Here is a 27,840-nt window from a genome sequence, read left to right as displayed (position 1 = left end):
GCTTCCGAGGTCTCCTACACCTCAGCTGTGAGTGAGGCGTCCACGGTATCCTCCAGGACCCCGAGGACAACACATGCCACCCAGCCAAGCGAAACCTCCGCAACAGGGCTCACCCAGAAGTCCACAACCTTGTCGGGCAGCTCCGCGTCCCCAGAAACTGCTGCACCTCCCGACGTCACCCACACAGCAGCGCCGACTGAGGCCTCTACCACATCCCTGAGCAGCGCCATATCGACACAGACAGCTCCAGCACCAGAGAGCTCTGCAACCACACTTCACACTCGGGAACCTTCCACATCCCTAAGCAGCCCAGTGGCCACAGGAACAGCCGGACCCCCTGGGACCTCCTCCACCGCAGCTGTGAAGGAGCCATCTACAGCCTACCCCGGGACCCCGGTTTCAACACTTGCCACTCAACCAGCTGAGTCACGGGGAACCGTGTTCACCCAGCAATCAACAACCTCCCCAACCAGCTCAATTTCCACGGGGACGCTGGTCCCTCCTGAGACCCCGTATACTTCAAGATTAAGGGAGGCCTCTACCACACACCCTCGGACCCCAGGATCAACCTATGTCTCTCAGTCCAGTCAAACATGGAAAACGGGATTCATGCAAAAATCAACGTCTCTTCCAAGCAACTCCTTATTAACAGAAAGCATTGTACCTCATAACACTTCAGTTTCTCCTGTCCTGACTGTGTCTTCTAGCCCATCTCCACGCACCTTATTTTCTACCCTAACAACTCAAGTCAATCCGACTTCCAAAGTAGTCTCCACTCAGCAATCTACTTCTTTCCCAATCAGCTCGATTTCCTCAGACACTGCTGTCCCTCCCGAGGTCACCCACACTCTTTCCCTCTCTGAGACATCTCCCATTTCACCAGCCCCCTTCTTTTCCACACAAGATACTCAAGGAACCCAGACATCACGCATAGACTTCACTCATATATCTATGACCTCTGCAACTACCCCAGTTTCCCCAGTAAGAGTTGTCCCTTCTGAGATCTCACACACGTCAACCCTCACTGATGTGTTCACGTCATCGTCCAGCAGCTTTCTTTCAGCCCAAGTTACTCAGCCAAATGAAACCAGCAACCCACCTGTAACCCTGAAGTCTACCACTTCCACAAACAGCTCAATTTCCCCAGAAACAGCTGTCCCTCCTGACACCTCACCTCTCACAGCCCTGACTGAGGCATCTACAACCTCCCCAAGGAACCCAAGTTTGGAACCTGGAACTCAACCATCTGAGACTGCCCTCACATCATTCTTCACTGAGGAATATACAGTCTTCCTGAGCAGCTCAGTTTCCACAGAAACAACTGTACCTCCTGAGACTACCCACTTCTCAGACACGACTGAGCCTTCTACAATCTCCACAAGAAGCCCCTTTTCCAGAGATTCAGCTCAACCACCTGATACCTTGCAAACATCCGTCTTCACTCAGGAATCTCCAGCCTCTCCAAGCATCCCAATTTTCTCAGAAGCTGCCATCCCTCCAGAGACACCCTTCACTTCATCCCTGACTGAAGCATCTACAGTCTCTTTGAGCCCCCCTATTTCAACAGAAGGAACTCGGACCACTGAGATCTCCCAAACAATGTTCTTACCTCAGGAGTCTTCCACCTTACCAAGCAGCCCAATTTCAACAGAACCAACTGAACCTTCTGAAACCTCCCATTCCACAGTCGAAACACATGTGTCTACGGCCTCCCTAAATGGCCGATTTTCCACTGAGCTAACTCAAGCAACTGAAGCCTCCAGAACAGCCTTCACTCAGACATCCACCCCCTTCCCGGGCAGTGGGATTTCCACATACAGGAGCCCTCCTTCTATGAGCTCTCCATCCACCACCATTCCTGATGAGTCAGCATCCCCCAGGACACCATCATCAGACCCGTCCTCAACTGCTTTCACACCAGGACTCTCATCCCCTCCCCACAGTTCAAGGTCACCACTACCACCAGCATCACCTGACACGTCACCAGCCTCAGTCTCATCTTTACCCATTTTCTCCAGCAGCCCAAGTTCAGTCCGTTCCCCAACGTCACCAGGGAGCCCTGAAACCACGGTTCACGATGCTACTTCTTTGCCACCTTCATTTCCTCACTCCTCCTCCTTGCCGGTGCTTGACTCTTCAGCCCAGCCCAGCCCCCCTAGCTCTTCTCCTCCATCCTCTACCTCCCTGCACTCCCCTTCCAGCAGCTCTTCTGCTCGCCCCCCTTTTCCCAGCATATACCCTACTTCCATGAGGACTCAGGCCGTCTCTTTGCCATCACGTAAGTTTCATACAATTGGCTCTGCGTTTCTCCCTTAGGCCTTGGCTCTTAACCATCTTTCCCTATGTGGGACCATGTTGCATGCTTCCTGACCTTGACAGCTACCAATGACTATTTCTCACATTGATATGTGTGGTCTTTGGCATGGGGTTGGGAGTACCGGAATGGCATCTCACTATGCGTCTCAGGCTAGGTTCAGTCTTGGGGTCCATCTGCCTCTTCCTCCCAAGCACTGTGATTACAAGTGTGAGTCATTCATGCCCAGCGTGCTGTTTTTGGTTCTTTTTGTTCATGGGTTCCTTTCCTCTTCCTTCCTTCTCTTGTGTTTCTTGTATCCTTAAACCCATTTCTGTCTCCTCCTTTCTCCCTAGCTTCTAGAAGTAAGATGGGAACAAGGGGTTCTTAAATGTTGTACCATGGTCTAGCTTCAGCCCCCTTGTCAAGGTCAGGGCTTTGATGACCCCTGGATGGGAGCAAGTGTTTTTATCCCTGGAGCTTACTCAATGATCTTTTGAAATTCTGTCATTTCTTAGAGGACTGCAACCACGGGAGATGGAACGGAAGCCAGTGTGAATGCAAGACGGGCTACACTGGCCAGCTCTGCGATTCCATCCTGTATTCCTTCCCAATAGGTAATGGCCCCTCTGAGACCGGCAGCCCTCCCTGTGCGCCTTGACACTTAAAGTGGGGGGCCATGTTGGAATGACCAACCATTCCCATGGCTTCACTGCAGGGAGAGGAGGTAAAGTTACTCTTGTCCTTGTCCTCCTGCCTCTAACTTCAGGGCCACCCTCTCTGGCTCTCCTCCCCACTCTGATCAGGAGGTTTCCACCCAGACCCTTTGTGAAGCCTCCCACCTAACTCCCTGGGTCTCCTTTTGGCAGTCATCTCTCTGTGATCTCAAGAGTCAGGGTCTGGGGAGATAGTTTCCACCAGTCAGGTATTCATGGTGCAAGTTTGGAGAGCTGAGTTTGGGTTCTCAGGACCCATGTCAAACTCGGCATAGTGCTGAGCATCTGCAATCTCTGCCCCGAGGAGACGCACACATCCCTGGGGCCCACTTACCAGACAGACTGGTGAACTCCATACCCAGTGAGAGACCCTGTCTCAAACCCTAAGGTGGAGAGAGATAGAGGAAGATATACAACATGCATGTCTGAACTTCATGCATGTGTGTGCACACACAAGCATGCACCTGTGTGAACATGCATGCATACCGGTAGAGACAGAAATTACCACCCTCAGCTAACTCTTGAGTTTCTGTCCTCTTTTCCTCTCCTTATCTCCTCTGTGATACCAACAGGCAGGAAACTTTACCTACCTCAGAGACATTCCCACAGGCCCTGAGGGTCGCTCTCTCATGCACCATGTTACCTGGTCCTACAGATATCCCAAATGTTGTCAACGCTACCGTGAGCATGACAGTAAAGGTGACTGAACGGAACTTCTCAGATGACCTGAGGAACACATCCTCCCAGGCCTACAAGGACTTCATCAACCTCTTCCTGAGCCAGGTAGGAGCAGTGACACTCGGTAAAGGGAGGTCACCCATCACATTTTCTCATCTGTAAGCCCTTTGTCTCCCGGAATCCTTAGGTTGGGTCCTCTCCGAGCCCCACCCCACTCAGGTCCCATCGAGGCAGCCTCTGCACCTTCCCTTTCCCCTGGGCTCCACCCACACCATCCTGGAGCTGTCTGAGGATGGGACATACTCCATCTCTGTACGATCTCCGATTTTTTTCCCAGATGGATAAAATTTACGAGGGCCATGACCTTCCCGAGTACAAAGAAGTGATCATCAAAGAACTGCTGTGAGTGAGGAGGGTGGCCCCTCTTTCTCTTCCTGCTCCTTTCTCCTACCCCAAGATTAGGCTATGACATCTGTCTGGGACTGGGGAACTCCAGCCCTGAAGGAACACCCCAGAGTCCTGACTCACTCTGTCAACTGTTCATCGTGGTTATCCATTCATAATCTGCTCATTTATTCATTAATCCATTCAAAAACTTGCCATGCGCTCATAAATGCATCACTGATTCTTTTCCTTGTCAGCACGGTTACTCATTCATTCCCCCATTCGTTTGTTCACTGTGGTTACTCAGCTCCTTGCTCGTGTGAGCTCTGTCCTTGCTGCTCACTTACGCACTCCGCGTGCACTCATCCACGATCTGTTCTTTCGTTGATTTTCATGTCTGTTCGCTGTTTGTGCCGATGCATTTTTCATCGTTCGTGTTTATTCATTCGCCACGAGTTTGTTTATTCGTCTAATCCATTCATTTTTATAATCGCAATTTTATAATCGCCAACTTCGATTAAAAATGCCAACCCCTAGCTGAGTGCCACACACTGGTAACACTTGTGCTTGGGAGCTTAAGACACAAAGGATAGACGTTGAAGGCCAACCTGGACGACACAAGGAGTTCCAGGCCCACCTGGGCTATGTAAAGAAACCCCGCTTCAACCAAACAAGAAAATCAAAACAAACAGTGTTAGATGCTTAGCTCACTATTCCTGGAGTACAGAATGGAGAGCACAGGGGGCCCCAAGACAGTGCACACTGCTGAGAGCTGCGATCAGGAACTGTAGTGTGTCAGGAGAAAGGGCCGAGAGGCAAGTGTGGCCAGCGGGAGAGAACGCGACAGCTAAGGTTTAAAGGGGGGGGTCATAATAAAGTAGGGAAAGGCCAGGGGAAGAGTTAAGGTAGGGGAAGCACTGGAGGGGAGCCCAGAGTGCTGGCAGGGGGGGGCAAATCTACAAACTTGGAAGCACAGTCAGTAGTGGCCGCGGAGGTTGGAGAAATGACTCACGCCAATCCAGGAGACTGTTCCTACCAGCAGCTGGCCTGCAAGCTGACTGGGTGCAAGGTAGAGAAAGGTGGGCAGAGGTCTACACTGGAGGCGATGGTGTCACGGTGTCAATGACTAGGGAGGTAACTGGTGGGAGAAGGGGGTCCTGCGGGGATGGTCTTGAGAGATGAGTGCCCCGTCAGACCGCGGGGATTTGGGGAGAGAAAGGAGGGAGTGTAGGAACAGACTCCAGAGCTGCTGAGGCCTGCGGTGCCTGCGCTGGATGAGGGATACGGAGAGGAGTAAGAAGGCCGCAGGCTCCTGGCGATGACCGTGACAGATGATGGCCTCTGTCTTGAAACCGTCCCCCTCAGCAGCACCACTGGCCACTTAGTGAGGGGCTTCAAGGCCAGGGTCCCACTTGTTAACAGAACTCATTCTTTCTTCCTCCTCCTCTCTCCCTCTCCTCTGCCATCGCCCTCCCCCCTCCTCCTCCCCCTGCTTCTAAAAGCACTGAAGCTGTAATCACCGTGTTCAACTGTTTTTACGGTCTTGATGTTCTGCCGTTTCGCGTTCTATGACGTTATTGTGTATGTTGTGTGTGCAGCAAATGTGTGCTTGTACCACTGTATACACGTGGAGGGATGGAGGTCACAGGGTATCTGGAGGAGTTGCAGCTCTCCTTCTACCATGTGGGTCCTGGAACCGAACTCTGTCCATGAGGCTTGGCTGCAAGTGTCTTTACCCACAGAGCCACCATGAAGACCCAAGCCTCTAATTTTTTTTTTTTTTTGAGACAGGATTTCTCTGTGGAACAGCCTTAGCTGTCCTGGAACTAGCTCTTGTAGACCAGACTAGCCTTGAACTCACAGAGATCCACCTGTCTCTGGGATTAAAGGCGTGCACCACTGCCACCCAGCCCAAGCCTCTGTTTTTAAAGATAAATTTCATCCTTTAGCTATTGTGACAAACACTGAGATTTACCAATCTTGAACTGTCTTACTCAACTGGCTCCTTGGAATTTGTTAACTGTCGAAGAGTGGGGAGGGGCTCATTTTTTTCTTTCCTTCCTTTTTTTCCCTTTCCCTCCTCCATTCCTCCCTTCTTTTCTTCCTCCCCTCCTCCCTCCACCCTTTTTTTCTTTTGGATTTTTGAAACAAAGGTCTCACTCACTATGTGGCCCAGGTTGGCTTTGAACATGTGATTCTCCTGCCTCAGCCTTCCAAACGCTGGGACGCCAGGGGTGCATCACCACACCCCTTGCCTCCCCATCTCCTCTCTTGCTGCTTTCGTCCTCCTTGCTGGGTGTGGGTGACGTGGAGGAAATGTTGGCGTCTCTCCCGCTTGCAGCAACGGCAGCATTGTGGTGAAAAGTGAGGTGGTTCTGGAGGCGAACTACACCCCCGAGTACCAGACACTGTTCAGCAACCTCACCAGGGTCGTGAGAGCCAAGATTATGAACGCGACCAGAGCCAACGAGACTGACAGGTCCTTGTGTCGAAGTAAGTCCTTCTGAGGCGCCTTGGCGTTGCTGGGAAGGAAGCCTGGGTGCAGTTGGTTGGTTTTTGGCTTTTTACTCTTTGGGGGCCCACCACTCAGCTCCCAAATAAATACACGGCGACTTAGTCTTACTTATGAATGCCTGGTCTTGACTTGTTTCTAGCCAGCTTGTCTAACTTAAGTTATCCCATTTTCTTGAACTACATTTTGCCTCTGGATTTTCTTTATTCTGTATTTCTTTCTTTATTTCTGTATACCTTTTGTTATATACCTCTTTCTTTATATATATCCTTCTTACTCCATGGCTGGCTGGGTGGCTGGGTTGTTGGGTGGTTGGGTGGCTGGGTGGCTGGGTTGTTGGGTGGTTGGGTGGTTGGGTGGTTGGGTGGCTGGGTGGCTGGGTTGCTGGGTGGTTGGGTGGCTGGGTGGCTGGGTTGCTGGGTGGTTGGGTGGCTGAGTGGCTGGATTGCTGGGTGGTTGGGTGGCTGGCCCCTGGTGTCCTCCTCTCCTCCTTTTCTCTCTCCTCCATTCTGTCAAGCTTAGATTTCTCCTCCTATTTATTCTCTCTGCCTGCCAGCCCCGCCTATCCTTTCTCCTGCCTTGCTATTGGCCATTCAGTGCTTTATTAGACCAATCGGGTGTTCTAGACAGGCAAAGTAACACAGCTTCACAGAGTTAAACAAATGCAACATAAAAGAATATAGCACATCTTTGCATCAGTAAACAAACGTTCCACAGCATAAATGAATGTAACATATCTTAAACTAATATTCCACAACACCTGCTCTCTACCTCCTTCTCTCCCTCCCCCCCCTCCTCATTTGGAACAGCAGAGTCCCCACCATAGGGAATGTGTCATGTGTGGTAGCTCACACCCACAGTTTCTGCACTAAGGAAGCTAAGGCAGGAGGATTGTCATGAGTTCAGAGATAGTCTGGCTCCACAGTGAACTCCAGGCTTATAGCCCCCTTTCAACAAAAGGCAGGGGTTCTGGAGGGATGGCTTGGCAGCTGAGAGCACTTGCTGCTCTTACAGAGGACCTGAGTTCAGTTTCTAGCAACCACAGTTCACAGCTGCCTCCAATTCCAGCTCCAGAAGATCCAGTGCCCTTTTCTGGTCTCCACAGCCACCTCCACACACATGTGAACACATGCATGTGCACTTATGCATGTGCACACACAAACATACACGTGCGTGCACACATGGAGGGTTAAATAAAAATAAAATAAATCTCAAGGGGTTGGAAATTAAGAGTGCTTGCCTAGCAAGTGCAAGGCCCTGGGTTCAGTCCTTAGCTCTAGAAACAAAACAAACAAAACCCCCAACAAAACAAAACAATAAACAAGATAATTGGCAATACAACCTTTTGCCAGGCAGTGGTGGCACACACCTTTAATCCCAACACTCAGAAGACAAAGGCAGGTGGATCTCTGTGAGTACAAGGTCAGCCTGGTCTACAAACTGAGTTCCAGGACTGCAAAGACTGTTAAACAGAGAAACCCTGTCTCAGAAAGCAACAAACAAAAATAATAAATAAATAAATAAATAAATAAATAAATAAATCTTTAGAAAATCCAGAACAAAGCAAAACCACCCTCCCGTGCCTCCCTTGACTCCATCCTGCTCCCTGCCACTCTGTTCGTCCCAGACTGAAGTTGTCACCCCCATGTCCCCTGGGAGTCTGCTCACAGGTTTGACTGTGTACCTGGAGCTCCAACAATGGCTCAGTGTGGACGGGTGATACAGAAGAAAGCAGAAGGGGAAGGGGAGGAGGGAGGTGGGGAGGAGGGAAGAGGAGGAAGCAGATGCAGGAAGCGGAAGCAGGAGGCGGAAAAGAAGAAGATGGGGAGCAAGCAGAAGGAGAGCCGTTGGGGGAGAGAGAACAAAATAAGGACGAGGAGGAGGGAGAAGAGGGGGAAAGAGCTGGGATGGAAAGTGGGAGTCAAGTGGAGGAGGGAGAGGAGGAAGAGGAGAGGAAGAGGAAGGAGAAAATGGAGGAGCCCTGGTGGGAGAAAGGGGAGGAGCCTAGTGGCAGAAGGGGAGGGGTCTTGGTGGGAGAGGGGAGGAGCCTGAGTAGGAGAAAGGGGAGGGGCCTGGGTGGGAGAAAGAGGAGGAGCCTAGGTGGCAGAAGGGGAGGGGTCTTGGTGGGAGAGGGGAGGAGCCTGAGTAGGGAAAGGGGAGGAGCCTGGGTGGGAGAAGGGGAGACCGAAGGAAGCCCGTATGGTTTTCATTTTGTTTTTCTCTCCCCTTTATCGCGGACAGATGCCAAACTGTGCTACAATTCTAACTTCACCACTGTGCACACGGAGACTCTGAAGTTCAGCTTCAACCCCGTGGGTGAGTGTGGAGCTGTGGGCAGGAGCCGGTGGAGTGTGGACGGTAAATGGGTCAAGGGAGAGTTCTAGCGGTGCCGACTGGAGCTGCCATTCCTCGTCCTATAGAGCGATGCATGCGGGAGGCTGCCAAGGACTTTGGCCAGTACTTCTACCCAGAGGTTCTCGAGGGAAGACTGACCTGCGTGAATAAGTGCACTCCGGGGACAAAGTCACAACTCAACTGCAACCTGGGCCAGTGCCAGCTGCTCCGCTCGGGGCCCCGCTGTGTGTGAGTGCCCATCACTCCGGCCTTCTCCTGACGGGAGGGTGTCATCACCAACCTGCTGCACCAAGCCCTGAGCCTCACCCAACCCCAGTTTCTCTTGTGCCGGAGTAGCTAGGTGGGCGGGTGACAGGGGCAAATAGCAAGGCAACTCTATCTAGCAATGGGGATGTTTGGAAGGCGCCCCCGCGGTCTTCTACGTTTCTCTTAACTCTATGGGATCTCCCTCCACCCTCTGCCGCCATGAGAGTGATGGGTGGCCACGTGTTCTAGATTTGGGCATTCTCCAGTCCAGCCAGGGTTTTTCTGAGAAGGTTCAAGCTATTGGCCCTGTCACCAGCCTCTTCCTCTATTCCCATCTTCCCACTCCTTCCTTCCTCCTCCCTTTCCTCCCCTTCCCTTCTTTATTTCCTTCCTTCTTTCTTCCCTCTCCCGTCCCTTTCCTTCATTTTATTTTCATATTGGGTCTCTATAGCCCAGGTTGGACTGGAATTCACTGTGTAGCCCAGACCAGCCTCCATCTTGAACCAATCCTCCTCCCACAACCTCCCTGAGTACTGGGATTCCAGACCCGACCTGTCAAGCCTAGCTTCATCTAATTTCTCTTATGACATTTTAGCCATAAACACCTCTAACTGAGACCTGGACATGCTAGTTTCCCGATCAAAAATGAAAGTACAAAGTGTTAAACACGATAAGAAGCCCATTCAGATGCCAACTGCTTTGAGATTAGATGTGCAAGCAAGCGTCTTGCTAGGACAAGACATTCAGTACCCTGAGTCCCTCTCCCACACTTAAGACTCAGTACCCTGGCTCCCCAGCCCCCACTTTCCTTTAGGGCAGTTTCCTGGGCTTTGAATAATCTCCCTTCAGGAGACCTGATTTAAGGGACCTCGCCTGAGCCTGTGTGTGTATCTGCAGGTGCCCGAACACAGACACCCACTGGTACTGGGGAGAGGCTTGTGAGTCTAGAACCAGCAAGAGACTCGTGTACGGACTCGTGGGCACCGTGCTGGCAGTACTGCTGGTCCTTGTGGTCATCTTGGCTGTGTTCCTTGGCCGGTCCCAGAAAAAGCTGCACAGGTGAGCTTACACGCATCCTGAGAGAGGGCACCAATCGGGGAGCGAGGGCACGCCACCCAGAAGTTACTGCCTTAATGCTCTACAGTTCTGGCTGTGAAGACTTAGGCTGAGGCCAAGCAGGGCGGCTAGCCCCGCCCATCGCTGGCATCACCAAGGGTGGCTTTTCTATCTGATCGTCTCTTTGAGTGAGAAGTGGAAACAGAAACTTAAGCGCTGAAAATAGTTTATGCAATAAAATTATGTTTTATTATCTAGACTTCCTTAGAGAGTATCAGGGAAGCTGGGTCTGAGCCAGATAGGGCGAGATGCCCATTCCAAGAATTACCAAGAAATAGTCACTAGAACATCCGGGCTAGAAATGGGCAGAAGAGACTGTTGCAACCCCCCCTCCCGACACTTCATACCCGGAGACTGGGGCCCATCAGGGAACTGCAGGATGTCTAGGGAGCCTGGCCACTGCCCGTGGAGCTGGCGAAACCAGAGTGAGCCAGTTGCCCCTCCTCATGGCCGCTACTTTGAAGGGTAGAGATGTGACTGCCCACCCTCCGGGTCAGGGTCTGCCGAGTCCCCTCCGACTCCTGTCACACGCGGCCACCTCACTTGTGGCATGACTGTTTGCAGGTCAAAATACGACCTGTCTCAGGCATGGCAGAGAGAAGCTTTCCCTGGAATCTTCCGGAGCTCTGGCATCTGGGAAGGTAATGGTTCTGTGGGGAGGGGGAGGGGCACAACACAAGTCCTGCCTGCTGTGCCCTGATGACAGCTCACGTCACATCTGCCCCTGCATCAGTGCGCCCACCCCTTGCTCTTCTGCGGTCCTTCGTCCCCTTGTCCTTCCCTAGCATCCAGGCCTCTCACTGACCTCCTGTATTTTTTTTTTAAACTACATTTGTTTAGTGGGCACATTGCATGCAATGGTATGTGGGCAGAGGTCAGGGGACAATTTCCAGGAGTCGGTTTTTTCATTCCATCATGTGGGCCCTTTATGGGACTCTGGTCACCTTACACATCTCACTAGCCTGACCTCTGGACCTTTTCCGGCTTCTCCCCCCCCTCCCCGCATCAAATTCCCAGGGCCTCCACTGAGCATCCTCTCCCCTCTCTGTTTCTGTACACATCACACCACTGTCTGAAAGGCTCCATTCCCCACCACCTATACCAGCCTCAAACCTACTGTTGCCATAACCTATTTATGACCCCTTCCCTCTCCAGGGTCCCCCCTGCACCCCCACTTTGTCCTAATCTCCTCTCCCTGGTGCTGTGTCTGCCCGAGTCTCTTGTCCATGCCTTGCCTGGTAACTTCTATCAGCACGCCGCCTCTGCCCAGTTCCTCTAAGCACCTTCCCAGTTTGTGTGTGTGTGTGCGCGTGCACATACAGGCACATACACACGCTCCTACACACATGCCTGCAGAGGTCAGTCTCAGGTGTCCATCCTCAGGAGCTGCACAAGCAGTTTTGGATGACAAGGTCTTTTTCAGAACCCTGGGGTTCATGGATTGGGTCAGGCTGACCGAAGAATCACAGGGATCCGCCAGTGTGTTTCCACAGTGCTGGGGTCATAAGCGTGTATTACTGCGCTGAACTTTCCATATGGATCCCGAGGACCCAACTCAGGCCCTAAGTATTTATGAGGCGAACATTTTACCAGCTGAGTCATCTTCCCTACATAGTTCTTTGCTGTGCCTGTGTAGCCCAGGGTGATCTCAAACACACTGCAGTGTAGTATAGGTTGGCCTTGAACCTAAGACTCCTCCTAATTTAGCCTCCCAGGTGCTGGGATTACAGGTGTGCACCTCCACACCCACGGTGTCCACTTCCTAGGGGTTTTATGACCCCTTGTATGCTACCTTTTTCCCAGTGATTCAGGGTAGGCTCAGAGTCGTCTCCCGCCTCACGAGACAAGGGTGGCAGCCACGCAGCCACTCTCTGGAGTGCCAGGACACGGCAGAGCACAGATGACCAGAGCACCCGGCCAGGTATGGCCCAGCCTGGACTTCGGGTCCATCGAAGGCTTCTCACGTAAGCCTGAGTCTTCAAGCAAGTGACTCAGAGACTAGCTTCCCGGTCCTACAAACAATCCCCAAGTCGCCAGTCAGACCCTTCTTAGGTTAGAAGCACTACTTATAAAAATGTATGGAAGAGACGGCCCAGAGGTGAAGAGCACCGGCTGCTCTTCCTAAGGACCCGGGTTCGATTCCCAGCACCCGCATGGCTGCTCACAACTGTCCTGTAACTCCAGTTCTAGGAGATCTGACACCCTCACATAGACACGTATGCAGGCAAAACCCCAATGTATATTAAATAAATAAATCTTTAAAAAGAAAATCTCAGGGGGCCACACTCCTGTAATCCCAGCACTAAGGAGGTGGACATAGGAGAGTCAAGTTCAGGGTCATCTTCTGTTCCATAGCAAGTTTGAGGCTAGGTGGCTTACGTGTCTTCTCCTCCCCCACCCAAAAAAAAAAAAGAAGAAGAAAAGAAAGAAAGAAAGAAAGAAAGAAAGAAAGAAAGAAAAGAAAAGAGGGCTTCAGAAGGCGTTGATTAAAGAGCTGGGTATATGATGTTGTGTGCTTGTTTATCTAGAACAGTGTCTCGCTCTGTAGCCCAGGCTAGCTTTGAACCTACCAGCCTTCTCGCCGAGCCTCCCAAGCCGCTAAGTGGACAGGTATATATATCACCAATCCACAGATGAGTTTTAAGTGGGTCACTCATGTGAGTCTGAGGGGGCACCAGAAGAGGCAGGTTGGAGCAGGGCTGGTCTTGCTGGCAGGCTGGCAAAGGAAATATGGGGGCCGCTGAGTCGGGCATCTATGAGAGAAGCCTGTGGGACACACTGACTCCCTGGACCCAGTGGAGTGCTGAAGGGAGGGCTCTCCGACCTGAAGACAGCACCGGGAGTGGGCAAAGGGAGGGCTGGAGATTAAAGAGGGAGAGGGGACGAGGCTCCTAGGATCATCTAGATGTGTAGGCGTTACAGGAGGCAGTCTAAGATGCCCGCTGAGGAATGGCTAAGATGCCAAGGAGAAAAGCCAGGCCCTGGGCTGGACTCCAGGAAGTCAGGAAGAAGTGGAGGTTGCTGGTGTACAACAGCCACGGGATGATTTCTTGAAAACCTGGGTTGTCTGCTGTGTTTACATAGTTGCTAAGGACCAGGCAGGTGAGGGGTGTAGTATGTGACTCAAGAGGCTGCTAAGAGCTCCACTCCCAACCTCGTACCAATGACAGTGACTTCTTACGGGTATGACTTGTGACCCATGGTACACAGTACTAGGTGAGTAGGGAGGCCGCTCTCTCTGCCTGGCCTCCCTGCATGGCTCCAGACCAGCTTCCAGGCTCAAGCCAAGTTCACTAAGACTCCAACGAGGATTGGAAAAGTCGAAGTACTTATCTTCATTTTTTTGGAACCCCCCGCCCCCCACCCACACTCATCCCACCTGCCCATGGCTGCTCCCACCTCCTCTGAGGGGCCCCCTGTCTCACACCACCCCTTTCCCTACAGGCCAGAATCTGAAAGAGGACCAATTAGGCATGGAGCAAGGGCACAGCCACTTCCAGCCAAACCTGCAGTGTGTGGACCCCAACACTGAGGTAACACAGCTAAGAGCTTCCTTCCTTTGGGGCGTCTCACTCTCTTACTCCTGGATTTTCCCTGCCCCCCTCCCCCGTCGTTCTCCCCAACCTCTGCTCCGCTTCATCTGTCTCTCTCTTCCCCAGCTCAACTTTCAGAGGCCCGAGGTGGTGAAATCAGCAGCTCCGTGAGAACAGAATCGTCTAGGCTACCCCATCCTGCCCCATCCAGATTCAGATGAGAGAGGGCCGGAGTCCCCACCACAGGTTTTCCTGGTTGGCTAAGGCGAAACTGACACCAGATCCCAAAGCTCTGCGTGCCTGATCTGAGGTGGCCGGAGTTCGTCCGTGGTCACTGCCAGAAGACTAACCAAAGGAGCAAAGAGTCGAGGCCCGGGAGCCGGGTACCACCTCCTCCTCACCTCCACATTTGAGGAACCCAAGGCTTCTAAACACTTTGGCATCTTTGTCTGTGTGTGGGTTCCACCCCGCTCTGGAATTCCCCCATCAATAAAGCAGTTCTTCAATGCAGAGTTTTCTGTTTTCTTCTCTTCCTGATGTGTTTGGGGGGGGGGGGCAGCCTAGGGTAGTGGATTGCATCTGGAAGTAATGGGGGGACATGTCTTGTGCCCCTCTCTGGGTGGAACAATCTTCCCAGGATTAAACATTCCCAGTGTCTGAACCACTTGCCTCTTCCAACTGGGGCAGGGCTAGGCCCATCTCTGCCAGAGGTCACTGAGGACGGACAAACCCAGGGCCAGGCCTTGGGCACAGAATGCCTCAGGCCCCAGAGCAAAGCGGTGGAAACCTCCAGAAGGCTGAGGACTGAGTGCTTGGTTCCATGACCCCGAGGGTGGACAAGGTCACTCCAGGTGGCCATGAGGATGGCGAGGGGGCCTTGCTCTTAATTCACAGGCTTAAGAATTCCTGATCGACAGAGCGGGGAGAACTGAAAGAGACCACCGGAAGTGGGGGCTTTTCAGGATCAGGTAAAAACCTGGCACAAGGAATTTAAACTCCCAGGAATCTACAAGGATGGCCCCAGTTAAGACTCCTAGCAAAGATGGATAGGTAGCCTGCACTGGCCATCGTCTGGCCGGATTGATACCTAGCCCAACTGTCCACCAGCTCATGGAAACAGAAGCAAACCCACAGCCAAACATTAGGTGGAGTTTGGGGATCCTACAGAAGAAGGGGGGAAAGGATTGTAGGAGCCAGAGGGGTCAAGGACACCACAAGAAAACTCACAGAATCAACTGACCTGGGATCCTAGGGGATCACAGAGGATCCCGGACAACCAGGAGCCTGCATAGGACTGACCTAGGCCCCCTGCATACATGTGACAGCTGTGTAGCTTGGTCCTCTTGTGGGTCTCCTGACAGTGAGAACAGGGCCTGCCTCGACTCTTCTACAGGCTTCTGGGACCTGACTCCTCATACTGGGTCACCTCGTCTAGCCCAAATACATGGGGAGGTGCTTAGTCTTGCCGCGACTTTATATGCCATGTTGTGTTGCTACTCACGAGACCTGTCCCTTCCTAAACAGAAATGGAGAGGAAATGGATTAGGGGGGTGGGAACAAAGGAGGCATAGGGGGAGGAACTAGGAGGAGAGGAGGGAGGGAAAGTTGCAGCCAAGATGTTACATATAATATTATATATATAATATATATAATATAATGTGTATATTTATGCACACACATACACACACACGTGAATTTCTGATCATCTCAGGGTGTCATAACTTGAACCCCATGTCCTGCTGGGGTTCTATGGAACAGAAAGAGGGACGGCTTGAGGGATGGTGGACAAATCCAGGATATTCCCCTTTCTTGCTCAGATCTGGGCTCTATCGTGCGTCTCTGTGGGGAGGCCAGGAGCACTACTCCCAACACCACCCCTCACTGGGGTGATGACTCTCATTACCTACCCGAACACCTATGTGCTTGTCTGGCCGAGAAAGGGAACCGCTCCCTTTGCTCTTTGGCCCAGCCAGAATAGCCAGCCGCCACCCCCTCGTCATACGGGAAGCTGTCAGGTTGACTCCTATTCACACTGACCCCCCCCCCCCCGCCCTCAGTATCTCATAGGTCAAAGGTCTCCTGGCGGTTTTTATTTCTGGGGTTCCCTGGCTCGTGTTCATTTCGCCGTACACTAGCTGAACCTCCAGCAATGTCGCTGAGGACAAGGCAGACAGTGGCGCTCTGCCTGCTGGCGCTCATCCTCCAGTTCCTGCCTCAGTTCACTGCTTCCGCAGAGGGTGAGTAGCTCCCCAGCCCCACTGCCCTGGGCCCCTTTCCCACAAGCCCACATCCCTGAGCTGCCAGGCTCCAGGGCAGAGCTAACTCCTCCATCAAAAGCAACCGAGACATCTTCTACTTGATGCTCGGCTTGAGGCTTCTTTCCTGTCTTTCTTTGGGGAAAGGCCAGTTTGCCTCTCTGGGCGGCCACCACTCCAGGGAGCGACAGGTGTCAGTTGAGAGGCCACTGGGATTAAACAGAATCCTCCCTTCCCAGCCATGTTAAACAGAGCCTGCGTTTATCTCGGTGTGCCTATCCGGGTGCTCTTATCTCCCATCTTTGTGTGTGAGGAGAGGGTGGAAAGACAGCCCTGCCGTGCTATAGGCCAGGCTGGCCTAAAACTTAACCATTCTGATCCTCCTGCCTCAGCCTCCCAAGGCTGGGATGGCAGGCTTGGCAGGGTCACCTTCACATAACATACAACAACTGCTGTCTTGTTCTGCCTTCTCTAATCTCTGTCCTGGCATGCGCGCACGTGTGTGTGCACATGTGTGTGTGTGCACGCGCATGCACGTGCGTGTGTGTGTGTCCCTTCCTCTCCTGCCTTACTAGCCAAGGAAGCTACAGGACCACAGCAAGATGGGATGTCAGGAACCACAGAGTCTAACTTTCTTGTGTACTAATGGTGTCGGGCATCTGCTCAACTCCTCTCTGGTCTGTTTGCTCCTCTGGAAAGACAAGGGTTGGTTCATTCAGGTGGGGAAAGCCTGCCATCCCATCACCTGGGAAAGACTGAAAGTTTAAGATCTGCCGCAGAGTGAGTTCAAGGCCAGCCTCAGCAACTTAGTGAGAGCCTGTCTCAGAACAAGAAGTAAAAATGGGACGGGGAGCCCCATAGGGTGGCATTGGGACTTGGGAGGCAGAGACAGATGATTCTCTATGAGTTTAAGGCCATCCTGGTCTACAATAGTGAGTTCCAGGCCAGCCAAGGTTACTTAGAGAGACCCTGTCTAAAACAAATCAATCAATCAAATAAACAAAAAGTACTGGGAAACCGGACATTATGGTAGCATACACCTTTAATCCCAGCACTCAGGAGGCAGACACAGGCAGATCTCTGTGAGTTCGAGGCCAGCCTGGTCTACAGAGTGAGTTCCATGCCAGCCAGGGCTACTATCTCAGGGGGAAAAAAGCACAAATAAATTAAAATAAAACAAAAAAGGGGGAACTGCACTTGCCTAGAATTCTCTAGCAAGGGACTAGGTGACTCAGCAGTAGAGTGCCCGCACAGAAGGCCCAGCCGGGGGCCAGGCTGCTCTGGTGGAGCGTCTGTTTAGCGTGTGTGAAGTCCTGGGCTTGGTTTTCTTATTTTTAAACTCATTTCATGTATGTGTATGTGTGTCTGTATGTGGGTGCCCCAAGAGACCACAGGGAATGTTGGAATCCTTGAGCTAGAGTTACAGGTGTGTGTGAACTGCCCAGATGTGGGCTGGAATCTGAACTCATTCCTGACAGAACACCCCGGAGCCATCTCTCCAGTCCCCTGGGTGGGGGGTGTTGGGGTTTCTAAGGATCCATTTAATTCAGTTGTTTAGGACTCCTTGGCCCTGGGAACCAGGCTCAGAGGAGCAAGAAATGAGAGTGGATCGTCCAGTCTGCCCCTTTGTCTGGTCCCAGAGAAGGAAGGGAAACTGAGGCAGAAACAAACCACACAGATCCCAACTTCTTTCTTTTCTCTCCCAACTTTATGGCTCCTTGGGAGGGTCAAGGGGATAGAAAGGGTCCTACAGTCAAGAGGGAAAAGATGCATTCATCGTAAAGGCCTGCTTCAGACTTTGTCTTGCCTTGGAACTCACTCACTGCCCCCTAGGCCATGGCCCCTACCAGGCCTTCTCTAGTGAGAACTTGTCATGGAGGACAGAGGGCAACACAGGTGAGGGCCGTTCTCACGGGGGTAGCATTTAAGCTCCTGTCGGGTCCCAGCAGGGCAGGAGTTTCCCAGCTCCCTGCCATCTCTCCACCCCATCTCTCTCTCTCTCTCTCTCTCTCTCTCTCTCTCTCTCTCTCTCTCTCTCTCTCTCCACTTTCTTCTCACCCCACCTTGGTCTACCCACTATGCTATGACCCATCCATCTCTAGCCTCGACTTCCCCCTCTGCAGAATGGAGCTTCCAGATTCTCTCTGCTCTGCTGAATTCTACACACCCCCTCCGCCTTGGGGCTTGATCTCCAGGATCCTAATCAAAGTCCATTAGTGTTTGGGTTCTTCTGTGTTCTTTACCTGGGGACCCAGGTCACTATACCTCTTCAAGGCCACTGGACTTGGCTATGACAGGATAGGGTGTAGCTACAGAAATAATTCGATGATCTCAGATAAGCCCTGCCTGGAAGATGCCCTCTTATCTTCCTCCTATAGCTGTGTACGTGACGTACGAATGAGACACGGTGTCCTCTGGGCTTGCCCACGACTGTTTAGCCTTAGCCGTTACCCTCTTAGTCACCCCCATGATGACTCCTGTCCACAAGTGACTTCTCACCCACCGCCTTTCACTGGTCCCAGGTACACGATTCATCCTTTATTTCCATCACTGTCCCACTCCCTGGTTGTCATAGCAACAACCCACCACCTAGGTAGCTTAGGATGGCAGAGTTCTCACCTCACATTTCTGGTTAGTGGGGTCAAGCAGGGTTGTTGCTGTTGTTTTAATTGACTTTGTGTGTGTTGAAGGGGTGGGAGGAACACAGCTTGGAGCAATCAGCTCTGGCCTTCCACCATGTGGGATCCAGGGATACAGCGTAGGCCGTCATGTTAGGCACCAGTGTCTTTCTCCCCCGAGCCACCTCACAGGCCCGCCTCAAGCACTTAGAAGGGGCTCTGCAGGGGTCTGTCCCCAAGACCCTGGTGGCTGCTGACGAATCTCTGGTGTTTTGGGGCCTTCATCTGCCTCTGCTTTCTTAGTCCCCATGATATTCTCCGCAAGTACACACCTGTGTTGTGTCCAGATCTTCCCATGTATACGGATACTGGTGGTGCTGGATTGGGGATCGCGTGAATGACCTCAGTTTGACACAATACTTTGCAAAGACTACTGTCAAATAAGGTTGCCACAGAAAAACAAAACAAAGCAACAGGGGCCTCCTGGGGTGCTGGGGGCCTGGGCTTCAATTCAAATAACAGAAAAAGAATGAGGGGATTTGGACAGAAGGGGTAGGGGGGGCTTGACTCTTCTTCCCCTGTCTCCTCCTCCCTCTTCCTTCTTTCTTTCCTTCCTTCCTCCCTCCCTTTTTTTTCTTTCTCCTGTGGTGCTGGGGTCCCAAGTCAGGGCCTCCTGCTACTTAGGCAAGTATTCTACTGTTGAGCTGTAGCCCCAGCTCAAGGGCTTTCTTTACAATAGCAATTGCTGGGCCAGTGAGGTGGCTCAACAAGAAGAGGCACTTGTTCAAGCCTGATGACCTGGCTTCAGTCCCTGGGTCCCACAAGGTGGGAAGAGGGAACCAACTCCTGAAAGTTGTCCTTTGACTTTCACCCATGCGGCAGCACATGAGACCACCCCCAAATAAATAAATAAATCATAAATAGATTAATAAAGATTAAATTAATTGTGGTTAGCCAGAAATAACATTGAGGAGGCAGGCACAGTGGCACATACCTTCAGTCCCAGCACTCAGCAGGCAGAGGCAGGTGGATCTCTTTTTGTGGTCAGCCTGGTGTAGTGAGTGAGTTCCAGGACAGCCAGGACTACACAAAGAAACCCAGTCTCAAAAAATAATAATAATAAAGAAAGGACAAGAAAAAAGAAAAAGAAAGGGAGGAAGGAAGGAAGGAAGGAAGGAAGGAAGGAAGGAAGGAAGGAAGGAAGGAAGGACGGACATCGGGTAGGGGAGCTGGTGGTGGAGAGAGGCAGAAGGGACCCCAGTCGTTTCTGTCCTTCATGTCCATGTCTTGTCCCAGCCATATTCTTTGTCTGCTCCGTTCTCTCCTACAGCTCTTACCTTCTAAAAGATCTCTTTTAGCCTCAGCTTGAGCAATCTATTTCTCCACAGTTGGTCAAAATTAAACATGAAAACCAAACCAAGACAACAACCCTAAAAGCAGAACTAGCTGGTTTGTAACCATTGGGAAGTCTGAGGCAGGAGGACAGCAAATTGGAGGCCAGCCTGGGCTACCTAGTAAGACAACAAACAAAAATAGACAGTCCAACCAAAGGGGATAAAGGCGGGGCTTGTGTCTGTCTACATGGTTACCTCTGTGCCTTATGGGTGAGGACCTGTAGATGATGAAGAGTGTGCGTGTGTGTGCTTGTGTACATGTATGTGCTTGTGCGTGTGTATGTGTGTGTGTGCGCGCGCTTGTGCGTGTGCGTGTGTATCTGTATGCATGTGTGTGTGCGTGTTTCTGAGCTTGGACCACTTTGCTTATTATTATACCATCCAAGTCTGCCCAGTTTCCTGCAAATCCCATGATTCTCTTGTTCTTTATACCTGAGTAATATTGCATGCTGGGCATGTGCATATGTGTCAGCAGCTGTAAGTGTGGGCATTACAGTTTGTTTTTCCCAGTTCCAACTCTGTTATAGAGTGTGTGTGTGTGTCTGTGTGTCTGTGTGTCTGTGTGTGTGTGTGTGCGCACTGGACAGGTGCAGAAAAATGTAATTGACCATGAAAGCATAAAGCTCCAAGGCTTCAGAATGGCCACTCGGACAAGGACAGATGTTCACTGAGATTCATAGCCCTTGGACCTGGCAGATGTTTGAGTAACTTCCTTAAACTGGCTCTGATGTTTTTATTTGTAAGTCCATTATAATAAGGTGACTTCATTAGAAAAAAAAAAACCCAAAAACATAACAAAGAAACAAAGCAAAGCCAGGCTAGGGAGATAGCTGAGTCAGGGAAGGCAAGCACAGAGACCAAAGTCAGCTTCCAGGGCCCCACGGGGAAAGTCGGGGAGGGGGCTGGAGAGAGCTCAGTGGACAAGAGCACCCACACTGGGAGGCTCACAACCACCTGTAACTCAGGGTGCGAGGGGATACACTGCCCTCTTCTGGCCTCCCCAGGTACTGGACACCCTTGGACTCACAGCCGCAGTCATGGCCACATACACAGAAAGATAACATCTTAGAAGAATACATGCATTTTTAAAAGAACAGTCAAACTTGGTGGTGCACCTTTATAATTAGGAGACAGGAAGACCCCAGGGGTTCGCTGACTAGCCAGTCTAGCCTACTTGGTATGTCAGACCAGTGGGAGTCCCTGTTTCAAAAATAAAAAAGGGGGGGCACGGCACCTGAGAAATGACGGTCAAGTTTGTCCTCTGGCTTCCACAACACACACACACACACACACACACACAGAGAGAGAGAGAGAGAGAGAGAGAGAGAGAGAGAGAGAGAGAGAGAGAGAGAGAGTCAATGTGGAAATCTCTAGAGAAGCCACCTGTAGAGACTGACAGCGTGGTGTCTGTCGTGGTTGGTCCTCCTGCACCCCCTCCTCCCGAGCCTGTCCATGGCCTGGCCCACTCTCCTTCCTCCATCATCCCTGTCCCCTTTGTCCCACCAGCTGGCACTTCCTTGTGCACTTCCCGCTACTTAGGAGTCAGCGGGGTCAAGGCTACTGAGGATGGTTCAGGGATGACTGGATGTGAACCCTTGGACTCCTGTATCTGACACAGCTTCCCTGTAGGTGTCAGGCAGGGACACAGTGGGTGGTTCTAGAAAAATCTGGTGTGAGCCTGAACCTTTGGTCCATCTCTGCTATAAAATAAAAACAATTAGTTCTGGGAGCCACCTTGTCCTTTCTCGTGGTGTTTTTCCATTACCCTTGACCTGTCCAGCAGCGTCCTCTGAACTGAGAGACCTCAGTAAGTTCACAGTCCTGAGCTGGCGGACCTGAGGACTCTCACCCGCCCTCAAACTCACCGTGTACTCAAGGTTCACCTTGAATTTAAGATCCCCTTATCGCCACCTCCCAAGGGCTGGGATGCAGGGAACTGAACTCAGATCGTAAGGTTTGGAGGCAATCACTTTTATGTGATGAGCCATCTTGCTGGCCCCTAATCTGTTTGAGTTTGTCTTTCGGGGAATCTGTTCGTTTCATCTAAGCTGTGAAATGTACTGAAGACAGTTGCTGATGAAATTCCCTTTAATAGTTATATAAGAGAAACACTGTGGAGGGAATAGGAACATTGTAGATGCTTTCTTTGTGTGCTTTGTGTTGGGGGCTTGAACTTCTTTAGTGAGTGAATTTAGAATTATTTTGTATTTGTTATTTGAGGGATATTATTTTTATGTATATTTTGTTCTCTTACTTTTCTTGAATTCAAATTATTTATGTATTATGCTGTTTAAAGTTGCCCAAAAGAATTATCATAACGAATAACTTTTCTGTGCAGTGCTGAAGACTGAACCCTGGGGGCCTTAGCACACTCTTTCCCTGAGCCACACCACAGCCCCTCACTGGGGGGTTCTAAGCAGGTGCTGAGAACCATACTCCCCTACTCCCATTCTGCTTCCCCAAACCCTTCAACCCTTTATTTTCTGGCAGGGTCTCATTAAGTTGCCCAGGCTAGCCTCAAACTTATGATCCTCCTGCCTCAGCCTCTTGTTTATTGAGGGTTGGAGTTCCGAGTCACCAGGCCCTGCTGCCATTTCCTATTAGTGAAGCAAAGTCCTCACGTGTCCTTCCTTCAGTGCCTGTGGGCTGCAGTCTTCTCCAGCCTGGCCCATGGGAGCAGCCCTGTTCCCTGTGTGACAACGAGCATGAGCTCCTGTTCCTTCTCATCTTTTCCTACACCGTCCTCTGCCCTCAAGGACTTTTTTCAAGATTGTACACTAACTAGCACTGACCACAGAAGCCAGTGTTCACCTCTGCAGTCTCTATGCATAGCTCTGTCCTAGTCGGGGTTACTATGTATCTGTCTGTACTAGCTGGGGTTACTATGTATCTGTCTGTACTAGCTGGGGTTACTATGTATCTGTCTATCCTAGTCAGGGTTACAATGTATCTGTCTGTCCTAGTCAGGGTTACTATGTATCTCTCTGTCCTAGTCACAAAATTTCTCTTGCTGTGATAAAGCACCATAACCAAAGCAACTTGGGAAGGAAAGGGTTTATTTGGCCTACACTTCCAGATCGCTGCCCCTTGAGGAAGGAAGTCAGGACAGAAACTCAAGCAGGGCAGCAACCTGGAGAAAAGAGCTGATGCAGAGGCCAGGGAGGGTACTGCTCATTTCTTATGGAGCTCAGGACCACTAGCCTAGGGATGGCTCCACCTACAATGGGTCAGGCCGTCCCCCAAGAATCACAAACTAAGAAGATGCCCTACAGGCTTGCCTTCAGCCTGATGTTGTAGAGAGCAGTTCTTAACCTGTAAGCCACGACCCCTTAGGAGGTCAAAAGACCCTTTCACAGGGGTCACCTAAGACTACAGGAAACACAGATATTTACATCAAGATTCAAAACAGTAGTAATATTACAGTTATGAAGTAGCAATGGTAATTTTGTAGTTGGGGTCACCACAACCTGAGGAACTGTATTAAAGGGTCACAGCATTGTGAAGATTGAGAACCAGTGTTATAGAGCTGTTTCCCTGACTGAGGCTTCCTCTTTTGCAGTGACTCTAGCCTGTGTCAAGCTCACATAAAACTAGCCAGTGTGCACACTCTGCTCATGAAACTCTGCATCACAAACTCTAGGGGCCACTGTCTCCCGGGGCTACAGCACAGCATCTCCCCAACTCAGGGAGACTCCATGCCTCCACCTGTATTCACCTCTCCTCATTGCTTCCAGAAAATCCTCTCTACATCTCCCAGGAACTGTTGTCCTTTCCCGTCTGGTACCCAGTATACTGAAACATCACTTTCAGGGGAGGGGAAGCGAGCAGAGCCGTGTAAAGTGCTTGCGACATAAACATGAGAAGCTGAGTTCAATGCCAGCACCCATGGAAAAGCTGTGTGGCTGTGAGCCTCTGTAACCCCCACCCGAGGATGCAGAGACAGGCAGGGTCCCAGGGCTTCCTGATCAATCAGCCTAGCCAAACAGCGAGGTTCAGGAGACCCTGTCTCAACAAATAAAGTGAGTGGCTCCTGCAAGATGACACTGTAACCTCTGGCCTCCATGTGCATGTGCACTGCACACATATGTGCGCTTACACACACACACATGCACGTGCACACACATGAAAAATTATTTTCCTATCTTTTGCAGTTCTCTGTGCATCTGGGGGTGTCTCAGTACTTTTTCTGTTACCGTGCTCTTTGGCTGGTTCCAAGCCCTGTCTGCAGCTCTCCTTGGCGAACTTCCCACAGCTCTGACACCTCCAACACAGTGGGGTCTCCAACTCGGTGCAAGCTTCATCCTCACAGCTTCACACACTGGCCTCTCCACACACCAGATCTCAGCAGCTTCCCTTGACCTCAGAGGAAGAGTCCCATCCACTTTACTCTGGCATCCTTCATGACTCTAAACATCACGGCTAAAGCCGTGAAATTCCGCTGCCTGCTTGGGGTGGAACCTGGCCCGTCTCCTTGAATTATATTTGCATAAGCTTTATTTTGTTGTTGCTCTTTAATTTTCTTAGAGAGCCCAGGATACACAGGCATATAAAATAGATCTACAGATCAAACATTAACTCATAGCAAATCATAAAGAAATTGACTTTAAAACAATTATCTGTATGGATAGATAGCTTTACCGTTTACTGAAAGTGAAAGCAAATTTATATACCAAAGAGATGGGTGTGCTTGTTTGTCTGATACAATTTAAAAATATGCTAACTTGATACTAGTTTAGTAGAGAAATATTAAATCTTTGCATTCCATAAATAAGAGCCATTATTTTCCCCAAGAATGCAAAGCATTTTTTCTGTATGTGTTTGTGAGTATGATTATGTGTACCCATGTATGCGCACATGTAAGTGAAAAGGTGCTGGGTTTCTTTCTTGGTTGCTCTCTCTCTCTTCTCTCTCTCTCAGCTTTTTACTGGGCTTTGAACTCAGATCCACCTCTGTTTAATCCCCTGCCTCTGCTACAATTAAAGGTATAAACCACCATGCCTGGCTTCCACCTTAGTTTTGAGACAGTCTCTTGCTGAGCCTGGAACTCGCCGATTTGGCTGGGTCGGCTGACAAGCAAGCCCCAGGGATCTGGGCTGTGGTGACAGGAACACCCCGCTGTCCTCAGTTCCTCCTGTTGCTGCTGGAGATTTAAACTCAAGCCCTCATGCTTGTGGGCCGGCACTTTTACCGCCCGAGACAGCTCTCCGAGTGCCAAGCACATAAAACTGCGAACACAGAGTAAAAATGCTACAATGTATAAGATAGACCAGCAGTGAATCGGGGCTGAGGGGTCGCGGGCAGGTTTGTCCAGCACAGAGAGGTCTGCGTTCACAGCCCAGGCTTCAGCACAGGAGTGAGTCGCCACAAATATTTCAGGGTTCTTACAGTTTGGGTTTTGAGTCGCGATTTAGTCGTAGCTTGTTTAGAACCACGCAGTCAATTTTGGGTGGCCCATAAATTAAGACTTTGTTCTAGGTGGGCTTCGGTGGTGAACAAGCTCCGTGGTTAATTCCTGACTCACTGGTCCCAGGGGTTGACATTTTATGGAGCAGGAAGTAAGAGCTCAGAGGCAGTGAAGCAGGGAGGACTCAGAAAAGAAAGGCGGTCGGTGGCTCAGGGAGAGCAACAGCCCTGCCTCTCTTTCAGACATTGCCGGAACCAGAGGTGTGTGGGACGGAGGAGGATGCAGCCCGCAGGGAGACAGCCGGGCGACTCCGCGCCAGAGCGTGCTGGCCGGCCGCGCAGGTATATTAGCTTCCTTTCTGCGGCTGTGATAAACACCACAGCCAACAGCAACGTGGGGAGGACGAGATTTATTAGGCTTACACTTCCAGTCATCTGTCTGACTTACTTATAAAGAAAGGATTTAATATGTAGCTCTTGGGGCCAGATGGTTAGAATCCACGCCTGTCATCACAGGGGGCATGGCAGAGGCAGGCAGACATGGCGCTGGGGCAGTGGTTGAGAGGTCACATCCTGAGACATAGCCACACGACTGAGACACTCTCTGGGATGGGTGTGTGTCTTTGGAAACCTCAGAGCCCACCCCCAGTGACACACCTCTGCCAACAAGGCCACAGCTCTGGATCCTTCCCAAACACGGGGGTGGGACCCTCATTCTAACATCATCACCTGGGGAAGCCGCAGCAGCAATAGGGAAGCAGGGGGTCTGGAGGAGAGCGGCTCCATCAGATTCCTGATGCCAACCACGATCACACTCCTAAGGAACATTTTCTTTAATCACAACACTTGGAAGACCAAAGCAGGTGGATTTCTGTGAGTTCCAGTCCAACCAGAGTTACTTAGTAAGACCCTGCCTCAATTTAAAAAAAAAAAAAAGGAAAAAAAGAAGAAAGGGTAAAGAGGGAAGAAAGGGCCACACACTTGCCCACCACATACAACCTGATAGAGGCATTTTCCCTATCAAAGTTCCTTCTCCCAAACAATTCTAATGTAACAAATTGACAAAAAATGAACCAGGACACAGAAGTGGCAAGGCCAATGCATAGACACGGGGAAGGAGTCCCATGCTGCAAAACAGGGAACAACCGAGACGGGATCAAACGAGATCTCAGCTTACGAACTGTGAATGCTGGGGGCATGTAGAAAGGACAGAGGAGGCAATGGAAGAGAAACAGCCATGGAGGGTGGAAGGGACCAAGTCGAACTTGGATAGGGTGAGAGGGGAGAAGATGGAGGGTTTGCAGCCAGGAAAACAACCAAAGATTAATCAATGGGACCCGAGAGAAAAAGACAGGGCAACCTCTGCCAAGGGGTCCTCAAATTTCAAGAAAAAGGTCAGGCATATAAAACAACACCACCACAAAATATCAGGTGAACATGCAGAGGGAAAAAACCACAATGTTGTGGAAAATAAGAATTCACATATTAAACATAAGGACGTGACAATAACAGAAAGAAGGCCTCACTTTTACAAAAAGAGAAGTTCAGTGATGGTGACTGTGACAGCTGAGTAAAACAATTAGAGACTGAAAAACAAAACCACATAGACATGAGAGAATCATATGATAACAGTGAAATGACAAGAAAAAAGTGGGATATTAAAGAAACAACAAAAATAAAATAGATAAAGAACATAAAGCTCAAAAAAGACACAATGACACAACAACTTTCTATGCAAATGTATTACAACAAAAGTATTACATATATTGAAGTGGCCATTGAAGGAAAAAGGGACAAACAAAAAATAGAAAAATACGAACATAAGGATAAAATAATTCCACATCTGATACTGTGTAAAATAACATTGTATTATAAATCTCAAATTCACATTACAGAGAAAACAATTCGAAAAAAACGACAGACATCTGACATTTCTCCTAATGCCAAAATCATATCTGAGACGTCGAACAATCCGGAAAACACCTTCCACTCTGATTTGCCCATGAACCCTAAGGACAGCACATCTACTGATGTCAGAACCTCACTTAAGGTCACCACCTCTACTGGGACCATCACCTCTACTGAAGTCACCTCCTCTCCTGAGACCATCACCTCTCCTGACGTCACCACCTCTACTGAGACCACCTCCAAACCTGATGACACCACCTCTCCTGACATCACCTCCTCTCCTGAGACCATCACCTCTCATGAAGTCACCTCCTCTCCTGAGACCATCACCTCCCCTGATGTCACCACCTCTACTGAGACCACCAGCTCTACTGAGACCACCTCCAAACCTGATGACACCACCTCTCCTGACATCACCTCCTCTCCTGA

The 27,840-nt window shown here is 50.6% G+C and overlaps 2 protein-coding genes across 2 annotated transcripts in view; both read left to right on the top strand.

The window, feature by feature from the left end:
- Positions 1-6: 6 nt before the first annotated feature.
- LOC126495845 (mucin-12-like) lies at positions 7-14,330 on the top strand. The gene is made up of 11 exons (XM_050133423.1): positions 7-2,278; positions 2,812-2,910; positions 3,665-3,792; positions 4,025-4,089; positions 6,413-6,564; positions 8,825-8,899; positions 9,004-9,166; positions 10,082-10,243; positions 10,865-10,941; positions 13,745-13,833; positions 13,960-14,330. The coding sequence occupies exons 1-11, from the start codon at positions 610-612 to the stop codon at positions 14,002-14,004; spliced, it is 2,724 nt and encodes a 907-aa protein (XP_049989380.1). The 5' UTR covers positions 7-609; the 3' UTR covers positions 14,005-14,330.
- A 1,630-nt stretch (positions 14,331-15,960) lies between these two features.
- LOC126495844 (uncharacterized) overlaps positions 15,961-27,840 on the top strand; it is a gene marked incomplete at its 3' end in the record, with an annotated part of 15,794 nt that continues 3,914 nt past the window's right edge. Inside the window, exons 1-2 of the mRNA XM_050133422.1 lie at positions 15,961-16,070; positions 25,747-25,845. Of these exons, the coding sequence (XP_049989379.1) occupies positions 15,983-16,070; positions 25,747-25,845 (187 nt within the window). The remainder of the gene's footprint in view (positions 16,071-25,746; positions 25,846-27,840) is intronic.

Source organism: Alexandromys fortis, unplaced genomic scaffold, assembly GCF_014885135.2.
Source record: "Alexandromys fortis isolate MF-2015 unplaced genomic scaffold, M_Fortis_MF-2015_v1.1 scaffold_676, whole genome shotgun sequence".
Lineage (NCBI taxonomy): Eukaryota > Metazoa > Chordata > Mammalia > Rodentia > Cricetidae > Alexandromys > Alexandromys fortis.
This window is presented reverse-complemented; position numbering and strand designations above follow the sequence as displayed.

Bases quoted from the DNA above. Each gene is read 5' to 3' on its own strand.
- LOC126495845 (XM_050133423.1), top strand. From the start codon at position 610: ATGCAAAAATCAACGTCTCTTCCAAGCAACTCCTTATTAACAGAAAGC. The intron at 9,167-10,081 runs GTGAGTGCCCAT...GTGTATCTGCAG, and splicing joins CGCTCGGGGCCCCGCTGTGT to GTGCCCGAACACAGACACCC. The intron at 13,834-13,959 runs GTAACACAGCTA...TCTCTTCCCCAG, and splicing joins GTGTGGACCCCAACACTGAG to CTCAACTTTCAGAGGCCCGA.